The 11,660-nt window shown below is 32.5% G+C and overlaps 1 protein-coding gene across 1 annotated transcript; it reads left to right on the forward strand.

Annotated features, from left to right (window-relative positions):
• Positions 1–9,020: 9,020 nt before the first annotated feature.
• LOC136203150 (heat stress transcription factor A-7a-like) lies at positions 9,021–11,063 on the forward strand. Its single transcript, XM_065994228.1, has 3 exons — positions 9,021–9,678; positions 9,861–10,699; positions 10,777–11,063. Exons 1-2 carry the CDS (start codon positions 9,067–9,069, stop codon positions 10,683–10,685), a joined length of 1,437 nt encoding a protein of 478 aa, XP_065850300.1. The 5' UTR covers positions 9,021–9,066; the 3' UTR covers positions 10,686–10,699; positions 10,777–11,063.
• Positions 11,064–11,660: the final 597 nt, after the last annotated feature.

Genomic DNA, 11,660 nt, shown 5'->3' on the forward strand with positions numbered 1-11,660 from the left:
CCTAAAGTTTCAAATAAATGAATTTAATTTGTTTTAGTTGTTTCTAGGGGCTGTCTCCTCTTGATATTCAATGGTGCTTATCTACTCTTTCTTTTGTTTTTACTTCATTCTTGAGGCTTTTTTTTGTTTTTAGTTGATTTTTCCTTTGGATAAATATCAAATTTAAGGTTTTGAGAAGTGGGAAGTGATACAAATTTAATACGTAAGATTAATTTTAGTTTTAGTTATAAAAAATTTAAAAATATTAGTTTTACTGTTATTTATTTATCATATATATTTATTTATTTATCATATCAGATTTTTTAAATCAATTTATTGTTTCATATATATTTTTATTGATTATTTTTAATTATATAGTTATATTAGTAGCATATTAATATTTTAGAGACATCGACAAGAAAAAAATTTGAAGTCTGATATGACATTTAAATAACAGTTAAACCGATATTTGCACATTTTTAATAACGTAAGAGTAAAATTCATTTTGCTTAAAAACATAGACCATTTCATATATTAGGGCTAAATCTGCACCTCGCCGAAAATGTTAGGGTCAAATTTGACTTTTATCTCTTTTTTTCCAATTACACGATACGTAATTTTAGTGTTTGGGTTTAGTTTAGTTTGTAATGTGTCATTTTTTTAGTTGACAGGACATACAAATATTTGGATTGAAGAGTTGACCAAAGTTGTAAAAAACGCTAGGCTTTACTCGAACGGACATGGCCCTCAAAGATTAACCGGTGATTAGTCGAGAATTAATCAATTTTATATTTTTGTATTTTTTATTTGTTAATCAAAAAATTATTATATAAATTCAAGTACTGTACTCTATTATCTAAAAGTAAGTAATATAAAACTATTTAATATAAAAAACATGCACATTTGTAATATATATTTATAAAAATTAGCAAATATCAATATTTTAACAACAATATCGTTGAAACAATTTAAACATGAATTATAATATAGAAAAAATAAATTCATAATAAAAAAAATTTCTTCATTGTCGCTTAGGCGGTGCCTAGATGGTTTAGACGGCTGTAGACACCGGAGTCAAAGAACCAGTGATGAAAACTTACGATAAACGATAAAAAATAATTGGTTCATCTTTTTTGGTTTCTGACACCCCTTTCCTTCCCCTTTCTTCATCTTCTTCATTCTCTGGTTTATTGTCCACAGATAAATGCATGTACATCACTCTCTCTGTCGTTAATCTCTTCAATTAGTCATAGACCCGTCGTTTCACTCATAATAAAAATTAGAATTTTGTTTTCATATTTATTTTTATTTACTAGTACATGGTTAAAAAAAACCAATCAAATAGTTAATGGATTATATACAGGGGCGGAACAGGGGGGTTGGGGGGCTCGAGCCCCGACAGGCCGCCAGAGAATTGAAGAAAAAAAAATTAGTTTTGATGTCTGGTAATATTTTGGGGAGAATTATATTGACTCTATGTAATCTTATTTTCTTTTAAAAAGCTTTTATTTATTTTAATTTTATTTTTCAATAATTATAAAAACATGTTACAGGTGAGTAGGAGAAGGGTGTACAAGGAGTTCTCCCGCACAGGGCCCCAAATTTAAGAGGGCCCAGTTTTTTTATTATACAAATCTAAATAAATTATTATTATTAATTATTATGTGAAAAATTAAGTGAATGTTAACATGTCCAGAAAATTAACGCTCTAAGAGTCCTAGGGGCCAGTTATTATTATTATTATTATTATATAATATCTAATTTAATTATTTTTATTATATTTAGTATGTTAAAAATCAAGTTAAAAGTATTTTGGTGTTTCATTTTGTAGAAACATTATTATTATATGAAAGTATTAATTTTTTTAATAAATAAGGCCATTTTTTTTTCATTTAGCACAGGGCCTCAAAAATGTTTAAGACGGCCCTACCATTATTAATTAATTTAAATGGACTCTTTATTTTTTATCTTGATAACACTCTTGAATTCATTTTTTTTTTTTTTGGTAGAAAAGGAAAAGAAAAACGAATAACAACAAACTACCCAGGAATTAGCCTGGGGAAGCTAACCCCAATCCTATCTTCTAAGAGAAGATGAGAGATGAAACTAGGGGAAACAGGAAGGGTAGTAACGCCTAACGTCCCTTCATGGCCCGCCGCCGCCAAGCGATCAGCAACACGATTATGCTCTCTAAAAATGTGTCTGAACTCTACGAACTCAAAGGAGGAGCAAAGCCTTATAATAGCTTTGATGAGGTTGCGACTGTTAAGACCCATAGAATGATTCTCAGAAATCATTTTGATTGCTTCCAAATTATCAGACTCCACAGAGAGCCTCTTAACACCCAGCCTTTTAGCAAGATTGATTCCAGTAAGAATAGCCCAGAGCTCCGCAGAAAAGGAAGAACCCAACCCTAAATTCTGGGAGAACCCAGAAAGCCAGACGCCCCCTACATCTCTAAGCACACCTCCAGCCGCAATCTTACCGTAACTGAGGCAGGAACCATCAGTATTCAGCTTCACAACCCCCTCTCTTGACCTGCTCCATCCCACGAGATGGACATCACAACACTGAGAGGCTCTGGCAAGGAACTCTCCTTTGAAACTATCGATAATAGAGAAAAGTTTTTTCGAGAAGAAATCAGCTAAGTTTGTCATAAAAACAGTTTTATCTCCAAAAATCTCCTCGTTTCTCCATTTCCAAACTTGGTGACAGATAATAGCAAAGAAAATGTCACCATGCTCCATGTATGGAAGCAACTTTCCTCTAACACCATCAGAGAACCAGTCGACCTCAGAATGTGCCATGAAGGAAGAGAAAATATGGTGTGGGAGAATTTTCCTCCAAACCTCTTTACTATTAGAGCAATCTCTAAGAGCATGGCACAAAGTCTCAATATGGCCTCTGCATCTACTGCAAGCTCCAGAATCAGCCAAGTGCCTTCTGTGCCTATCCGAATTAGTAAGAAGCCTGTCCTTAACGCCCAGCCACAGGAAACTCCTAATACGGAAAGGAACTTTAAGGATCCAAATCGACTTCCACACATCCGAGGGAGGATCAGATCTAAAGAGAGAGAAAGCTTCAAAGGCCGATTTGCAAGAATAAACTCCATTGTTAGTCAGCGCCCAACAGTGCCTATCCAAGTCTTCCTCTTGATTACTCACCTTCACTCCCCGCATTCTAAGGAGAGTCTCAAGGCTAAAGAAAGTATCAAACTTTGACCAGATCCAGTCCCCTTCCGAGTCAACCACATCGGCAATCCTCCAGTTGCGTATATCACTAGGTGGGGGGGAAGAACACACCTCAATTAACGGTTTATCCCCAATCCAGTTATCAAACCAGAAACTAATGGACTTACCATTCCCCACCTCCAGGCCAACTCCCAAGCAGAACTCATCAAACACAGCACTAAGTCCTTTCCAGAGGAAGGAACAATTAGCAACTCTCTCTTTCGGGCCCCCGAAGATTTTGTCTTTCCGATACTTACCACAAAGGAGGCGAACCCAAAGAGAGGAGGGGTTTTGCCACATACGCCAAAGGAGTTTCATTAATAAAACTTTATTATTGTCCTTTGCTTTCCTAATACCCAGACCCCCATAATCTTTAGGCTGGCAAACCTCACTCCAAGGCACAAGATGGATCTTCCTGCCCTCCGCAGCTTCCCCCCACAGGAACCTACGGTTAATCTTGTCAAGATCATTAAGCACAGGATCCGGAAGCTTACAAGCCTGCATGATGTGATTGGGAGCAGCACAATTAACAGATTGAATTAACGTGAGGCGGCCAGCGAGAGACAGAGTCTTGGCTTTCCAAGTGGCACACTTTGAATTAGCTTTATCCAAAGTCTCTTTGAAGGAGCCTTTAGACACACGCTCACTATGGAGGGGAACGCCCAGATACTTCCCAAGAGAATCAGTAAGAGGAATGCCTGAGAGATCACTTAATCTCTTACAGACTCTCTGATTCATATTCTTAGAGCACATCATCCTAGATTTCTGGATATTAAGCTTCTGCCCAGAGGCCGAACAAAAACAATCCAGAATATCCATAATGACTCTCAACTGCTCCTCATTACCCTCAAGAAAGATAAGGATATCATCTGCAAAGAATAAGTGAGTCACCTGGGGACAGAAGCTGTTGATCGCCACAGGGTGGAAACTCCCATTATCAATCGCATCTTGAATTCATTTTTAATATGTCTTTACCATTAAAAAAAGTAAATATATTTAATATTCATTTTTATTATGTCTTTACCATTAAAAAAAGTAATAATATCTAATTTTCTATTAGTTCAATGCTAGTTTCTAAAAAAAATGATAACGTTTTTATAGTTTTAATGCTTTAGAGGCTATTTTTTTTTTGTCCAGCCCGTGAAAATTTACCGTCAACCACACATTTAATTTCGATTTTTTTTGCCGTTTTGAAATATTTTTTACTGATATGTTTGAGTTCCGGATCATCCGAGGTCCTGGTTCCGCCATTGATTATATACACCCCTGAGTATAATCTATACTATATATAATTACGGAAGCAGAGAGAAATGAGAAGAAGTATTTTAGAGGTCTTTTTTGATGAGTTGTCAACGTAGTAAAAAATCAGATTAAAAATATTTAATTAATTAAAAATAACAATTTTATATTTATAATATATTAAATAATTACTAGCATATTAATTAAAATAATAAAAGAAAGCAAGAGTTACGGGAAGATGAAAAAACACAAAGTAAACGAAATCCAAAAGTCACAAATAAACTTCTATATAAAGCATGATAGATAGTATTCCACCATTATATTCATTGGTCACGATAGATAGTATTATATTTCTGAAGGTAAATATTCGATTTTTTTTCATATGTTGTAGTTATTTTGTTGTCAATTATGTTGTTGTTTTATTTTTATTAAACAATAGTTGTTATAGTTTTATCTTTCAGATTCATTTCTGTTGTTACCCAGGTTCTATACCTCTCGCTATCTTATCCATGTTTTCTTTTTTATTTGTCTTTTTTTCCAAACTGATAGCTTCAATTGAAGAAATCCGAAGAAATAGAAGATGCATGAACAACTAAAACTGAAAAACACAAAAGTGTCAAAAATTACAAGAAATTCTTATGTTTCTCAAGGTAATTATTCGATTTTTTTTCATATGTTGTAGTTATTTTTGTTCTCAATTGTGTTGTTGTTTTCTTTTTATTAAACAATAGTTGTTATAGTTTCATTTTTCAGAGATGAAATTCCATTTCTGTCGTTACACAGGTTCCATACCTCTCGCTACCTTATCCATGTTTTCTTTTTTATTTTTCTTTTTTTCAAAATGACTAAAATAAAGATTTTGTAAATTTGTATTCTTTTTTAGTATATGTTGCTAGGTGTTATCGTTTCGATTGCTAACTCTTAACTAAAATTTAGATTTTCGCCTTTATATGAACTCAATTTTTTGCTTTCTCAATTGTGCTGTTGTTTTATTTTTATTAAACAATTGTTGTTATAGTTTCATCTTTCAGAGATGAAATTTCATTTATGTCGTTATCCAGATTCCATACCTCTCGTTATCTTATCCATGTTTTCTTTTTTATTTATTTATTTTTCAAAATGACTAAAATAAAGATTTTGTATATTTGCATTCTTTTTTAGTATATATTCCTAGGTGTTATCGTTTTGATTGTTGACTCTAACTAAAATTTAGATTTTCGGCTTTTTATGAACTCAATTTTTAGTCTTAAATGAAGTTAGATTAATTTTTCTAATTCGGAACATATTGAAATCCACTCATTTTTTTAGTTTGAGTTTAGCTATAATTGATATGGATTGTATTTTTTATTTTTATGCATTTTGGTACAAATAGATATAAAGTTTCACACGATAGTTGTTCATTGAAGTTTGAGACATATTAAATAAAATATTAAAGAGATATTGGAATATTATACTTACAATGAAGTTTATTTCAATATAAATTATGTTATATTATTATTATTATTATCAAGAAGTTATTTTTTCTCAATTTTCTAGACAAGGAGATTGTAAGCGTCTAATACACTTGATAAGATGTTTATTCTTGAAGAATGTGGATTATGCTAGATACGAATTCAAACTCAAGGTAAATAAAATAAATTTTGATGCTCAAAATCCTAAAAATGTACATTAATTATGGATATTGAGATAATTGCTTTTGCAACATTGGCTTATATAATTTTTAACTATTATATTATGGTTCGTACAAAATTGTTAGTATTTCAAGATTTTTTAACAGATAAAAATGAAATATGATCATATGACAAATTATTGAAAAATATTAATTAAGAAAATATTATTATTTGAATCTTTTCAAATTGTCAAATGTTGAGCATAATGATTCTAATTAATATAATTAATTTCACATATTAATTATAAAACGTTTTTTTTGTACTGAGTGGTTACAATTGCGATTTAATTCTATTTAACTAAAATTAATTTATGAACTTAATACTTCATTAAGAAAAAATAAAATGTTTAATTAATGGGAAAAAAATATTTTCACTCTCCTCTTTATACGCTTATGTCTCGACATTCTCTCTTATTTTCAAAAAAAAAAAAAACGAGAGGAAGATGGTTCTCTCCTAATTATCTTTTTCGTCCCTTCATTTTTTTTTCAATTCGTTTGTTTGTTTTTCTTACTTATAAAATTCAAGAATATATAATTATTAGAAAATATTAATGAAGTCAAATAAGTGATATCTGCGAGTATGACTATATAGTAAGAATGAAGAACAAATTGATCGAATGTCTTGATGAGATATTACGAGATGAAAATAGGAGAAACCATCATCTTAAACTGATTCAATTAGATATATTGGGTTATTGTAGCAGAATGAATAATTGAATTCGAATACTTGGTGATCATGAAATTCCATCAACCAAAATAATTATCATCAAGATGAATTTGTGACTAATTCTTACGAATTTTATTTTTTTTATATGTAACATATTGAATTGATAAAGTTTCTTCATATGCAACATTAGAAAAGTATTGATTGTAATAGTTTATAGAATAATATATTGATGTTGCTTCCATTTTAACATAGATTGTAATTCTTTTGTATCGTTGATATAATATTTAATTTTAATTGTAGTTTAATTCAATTTTTTTTAACCTATATTGTAATTCTTTTGTATCGTAAATATAATATTTAATTTTAATTATAGTTTAATTCAATTTTTGGTTTTTTATTATATTCTAATATATTTCTTAATTAATCTTCTATTTTGTTATTATTGTTTCACAGAATATTTGGAATATGAAAATGTATTAAAATTCCTAAAAAGTACAAATCATTGAATTTTGTAAAAATAAATAAATCATTAATCTTTAGTTAAAATTTTATAAAAAAGTAGTCAATTATTTTTAAAATTAATTTAATTTGAATTATCATTAAAAAAATATATATTAATTTCAAATATACATAATATAAATATTTTTCATAACATGATATAAAATTATTTAAAAGTAAATATGTTGATTTATTTATTTATCTAAATTATATAAAAGTTTCATACTCCCGTGCATCGCACGGGTTTTCGACTAGTAGATGTAAATATATAAACTAGCCTCTAATTAACCCAGTTTTTTTTAATTAACCTTTAATCCATTAACACCTCAATCTCGGTTACAAAGCAGCCTTTACATCTTCTTGGAGTTCTCTATGGAAAATTAGAGATTCAACATGATAGCCACAAAATCGACAACATCCCTGCAAATTGATACCTTTCTTTAAAAGATTTGCAAAACATGGCAAAATATTTTTTTGCGGCGCACCACATAGTATGAACAAACTTTGCTGAGAAGCAGGTGTTTCAGTCGAATGTTGGCTCATTTGGAGGATTAATTTTTAATTTTGCAGGTGGAGCTGCTCATAGGCCAAGTTTTGCTGATGTTGATGGTTTCATTTTATCCAATAGCCAAAGAATTAATGCTTTGGATGATCATGGAGTTAATTATAATGCTGCTGATTTTTTTGAAGTTCATGGTTTTAATTTTTCTATTGATAGAGCTGCTGTTTCGAATTTGTATTTATGGCATCCTCCGATTTTTCCAAGATACAAATTAAATTGTGACGCGGCTTTTTCAAATAGAAATTTTGCGGGTTCTTTCGGCATGGTTATAAGAGACTGCAATGGCCTTGTTAATTTGACAGGGGGCGGGCCTATCGGTACAACTTTATCGGCTTTACACGCTGAATTAATATCAATTCTATTTTCAATTCGGGTTGTTCGTGATTGTGGATTTACTGCTTTATCAGTAGCTTCTGACTCTGTATCTGCGATCACATTGATAAGAGGTGATCAGGTTATAGCTAACTCTTTGGGAGTAATTATTGGGGATATTCTGGAGGAGGCAAAATCATTTTTGTCAATTGATTTTGTTCATGAGAGGCGGCAAGCTAATTCGGTAGCGCATAATTTAGCAGCTTGGGCTAGCTCTCTTTCTCAGTTGGAAATTTTTATAGAAGATTTTCTTTTGTGTGTTTCTTCTTGTATTCAAAACGATTGTGATTGGTTTGTTTCGTAATATAAGGTTCTGTTCATGAAAAAAAAAGAAAAAAAAAAAAGCAGCCTTTACATCTTCTTGTTTTTTTTTTTTTTAATTTTTATTTAATGGTTAGAAGTTGTTGGAAGGTGAGGAGCCACATCAGTAGTTTCCCTTTGTTTCTGCCAGGTGTTTAGTAACAGAGCTGACAAGTAGACAAGGGAGACTGGAAGAATGAGGACGCTCAGAATCAATATTTCTGGAAAAGCAAAATACATACACATGCACTATTTCAAATTTTACTAAATTTAACGGTGAAGCCAATTTTTCAAATTTTATACTATTAACCTAAAATTTGATACATGCACTATTTCATACTTTTACAAAATTTTAGTAACTTCTTTGAAAACGTTAATGTCGAAATGATCCTTATCCCGAAAATAAATAATAAATAAATAAAAAAGCAAACTGAAACGTGGCAGCTTCTTTGCCAAATCATACCCCCATCCGTACATATTTATACACACCAAACACCTCCCTCTTTCTTCCCTAGTTCTCTCTCTAACTAATATTTGCAAGCAATTCAAAATGGTCGCTCCTCTTGATACAACCTCTTCCGCCGACGGTGGAAATGTTTCTCCGTCCTCCTTTTCCACTACTTTCTTGCCCAAACCACCTGAGGAATCAACAATTCCAACTTCACCGGACAAACCACTCCAATTCCTTCCCCGGACAGAGGACAACCCCTGCGCTGACGGTGGGCCCCCTTCTTCAACTACGAGTTCAACGGAGTTTAATAAATCGGCGTCGGCTCTAGATGAGGTTGAGGATGAGGTTATCGAATTAGTGACCGTCAAAGAAGAAGAGATCACGGATGATCATGAGGTGGAGGAGGAGGTTACTGGAGTTAGTACTGTTGATTCTTACGGTTTTGGTACTAAAACGTTGTCGTCTTCGTCTTCGTCTTCTTCAGTGCATTTTCCTAAACCAATTGAGGGTTTACATGAAACCTGTCCACCGCCGTTTCTAAAGAAGACGTTCGAGATGGTGGAGGATCCGGAGACCAATTCAATTGTGTCGTGGAACGAAAATGGCAATAGTTTTGTAGTCTGGGATGCCTATGAATTTTCCAAGCAATTACTTCCTAAATATTTCAAGCATTCTAATTTCTCCAGCTTCATTCGTCAGCTCAATACCTATGTGAGTTCTCTATTTCCGATTGTTTTTCCGCTTTTAATCCAATTTATATAACTGCCTCCGTTTGATTTTCATCTTTATTTCCAATTTATATAACTGCCGGCATCAGAAGTTGCTTTCTATGTGTTTGATAATATGTTTGAATGGTCTGGACTTCGTTTCTTATGGTGCATAAATGGTTTCAGGGTTTTAAAAAGATGGATCCAGATAGATGGGAGTTCGCAAATGAGGGGTTTCGCAGGGGGAAGAGGCATTTGCTGAAGAACATTAAGAGAAGAAGTAGGTACAACAAACAGCAACAAGGAGCAGGAAATGTTTATGGTTGTGATTCAGCAAATCCTAATTTGGAAGCAGAAATTAAAAATTTGAAGGATGATCAAGATCTATTGAGGGTTGAAATCAGCAACCTGAGGCTGCAACAGGAAGAATCAGAGAATCAAATCAGCAGTGTTGAAGAAAGAATTCGATTTGCACACTCTAAGCAATTACAGGTGGTACTCTTCCTCATCAAAGCAGCCGAAAACCGGAGCTTTATTCACAATCTACTTGGGAGAATAAAGCAGAAGAAAGAAGTGAATGAGGGTGAGTTTTGCAAGAAAAGAAAGCTGCTTCAAGTTCCTGAAACTTCACCTGCTAGCCATAGCCAAAGTGTGAATTCCAGAAATCAAGCTCAGGAACAACTAGCCACAATGCAAACTCAACTTACTGAATTACTAGGAGACGAAACAGAGCAAAACAAAACTAGTCCAAAACTGTTTGAAACTCCTTTGAGCAATGAGTTTTGCAGTCCAATTCAAGATCAAAAAACCAATATGATGTGTAATACAAATGATGAAGAATCTGTTTATCATCTAATGTCAGAGGAGCTATTAGATGGAGTAGTTCTTCAAAATGGGGTTGATGAAGAACTAGATGTGAATGACTCAAAATTTTACCTTGAATTGGAGGATTTGTTAGGAAAGCCTAGAACTTGGGGTGGATATGCAACTGAACTTGCCGGTTGTATCTGATAACTTACCTAATGGTATGTTTTAGTGAATAATTTACAGTCAATTGTTGCATAAGTTTACCATGTTCATATGCGAGGTTCCATTGATGCAGGTTTTGTAGAGTTATTGCAGAAAAGGAAGTAGAGAAATGGAATTCCACCTTCCACTTTAAGTACTAACTTCATTGGAGATGGATGGTTCTTCAAATATTCTGCACATAATCTCTGTTTGTTTCTTTCTGTTTTAGTCATCAACATAGGGTTTTCTGTACTGTAAAAAAATTTGTCACAGCACCCAGATACTGTAGTTTTGCATGAAGGTCCCTTTTTGTATCACGATTCTGTGTTTTTGTATATACAGAAATGCACTTGAGGGTGAATTAATGGATTTTGCTGATCATGGGGTGAGATTATTTTATACAATGTTTATTTTATACAATTAACATTGTATTAAATGTATATATGATTCAAGTAAGGAAAAGCTCTGCCTCTGCCTCTTCAAGTATAATAATGAAATGATCAGTAATTAATAACAATTGAAAATAGATCAACAACTTGTATTAGGGGGTACAACGAGTATGTTTGGTTGTTTCTTTATGTTTCTTTTCTCTCTTTATTTCAGGACCTAAAACGAGTTTAGGTGTTTAAACAGTGATTTTCTGTTTGATTTTTACACCTAAAAAGTAATAGTTAAAATAAACAGCTTTTTAGAATATCTTAAAGAGTTGTTTTAAAAATTTTGATTTTTAGGAGGTTGGAGGTTTTTTAAGAATTTTTTTTATTGTGTGGCGTTACACAGTCAGGATTGTGCCATATGGCTATTGTGTGGCGTCATACAGCCATATGGCACAATGCTGAACTCCATAAGGATCATGCCATATCCTACAGGATAGGATTGTGCAAGATTGTAGGATAGGATTGTGCAAGATTGTCCTATCTGTTACAGATAGGATTATCTTACATGGATTGTGTAAGATTGTGTTATGTATTACGGAAT

Source organism: Euphorbia lathyris, chromosome 8, assembly GCF_963576675.1.
Source record: "Euphorbia lathyris chromosome 8, ddEupLath1.1, whole genome shotgun sequence".
NCBI classification, from domain to species: domain Eukaryota; kingdom Viridiplantae; phylum Streptophyta; class Magnoliopsida; order Malpighiales; family Euphorbiaceae; genus Euphorbia; species Euphorbia lathyris.

Bases quoted from the DNA above. Each gene is read 5' to 3' on its own strand.
- LOC136203150 (XM_065994228.1), top strand. From the start codon at position 9,067: ATGGTCGCTCCTCTTGATACAACCTCTTCCGCCGACGGTGGAAATGTT. The intron at 9,679-9,860 runs GTGAGTTCTCTA...AAATGGTTTCAG, and splicing joins TTCGTCAGCTCAATACCTAT to GGTTTTAAAAAGATGGATCC.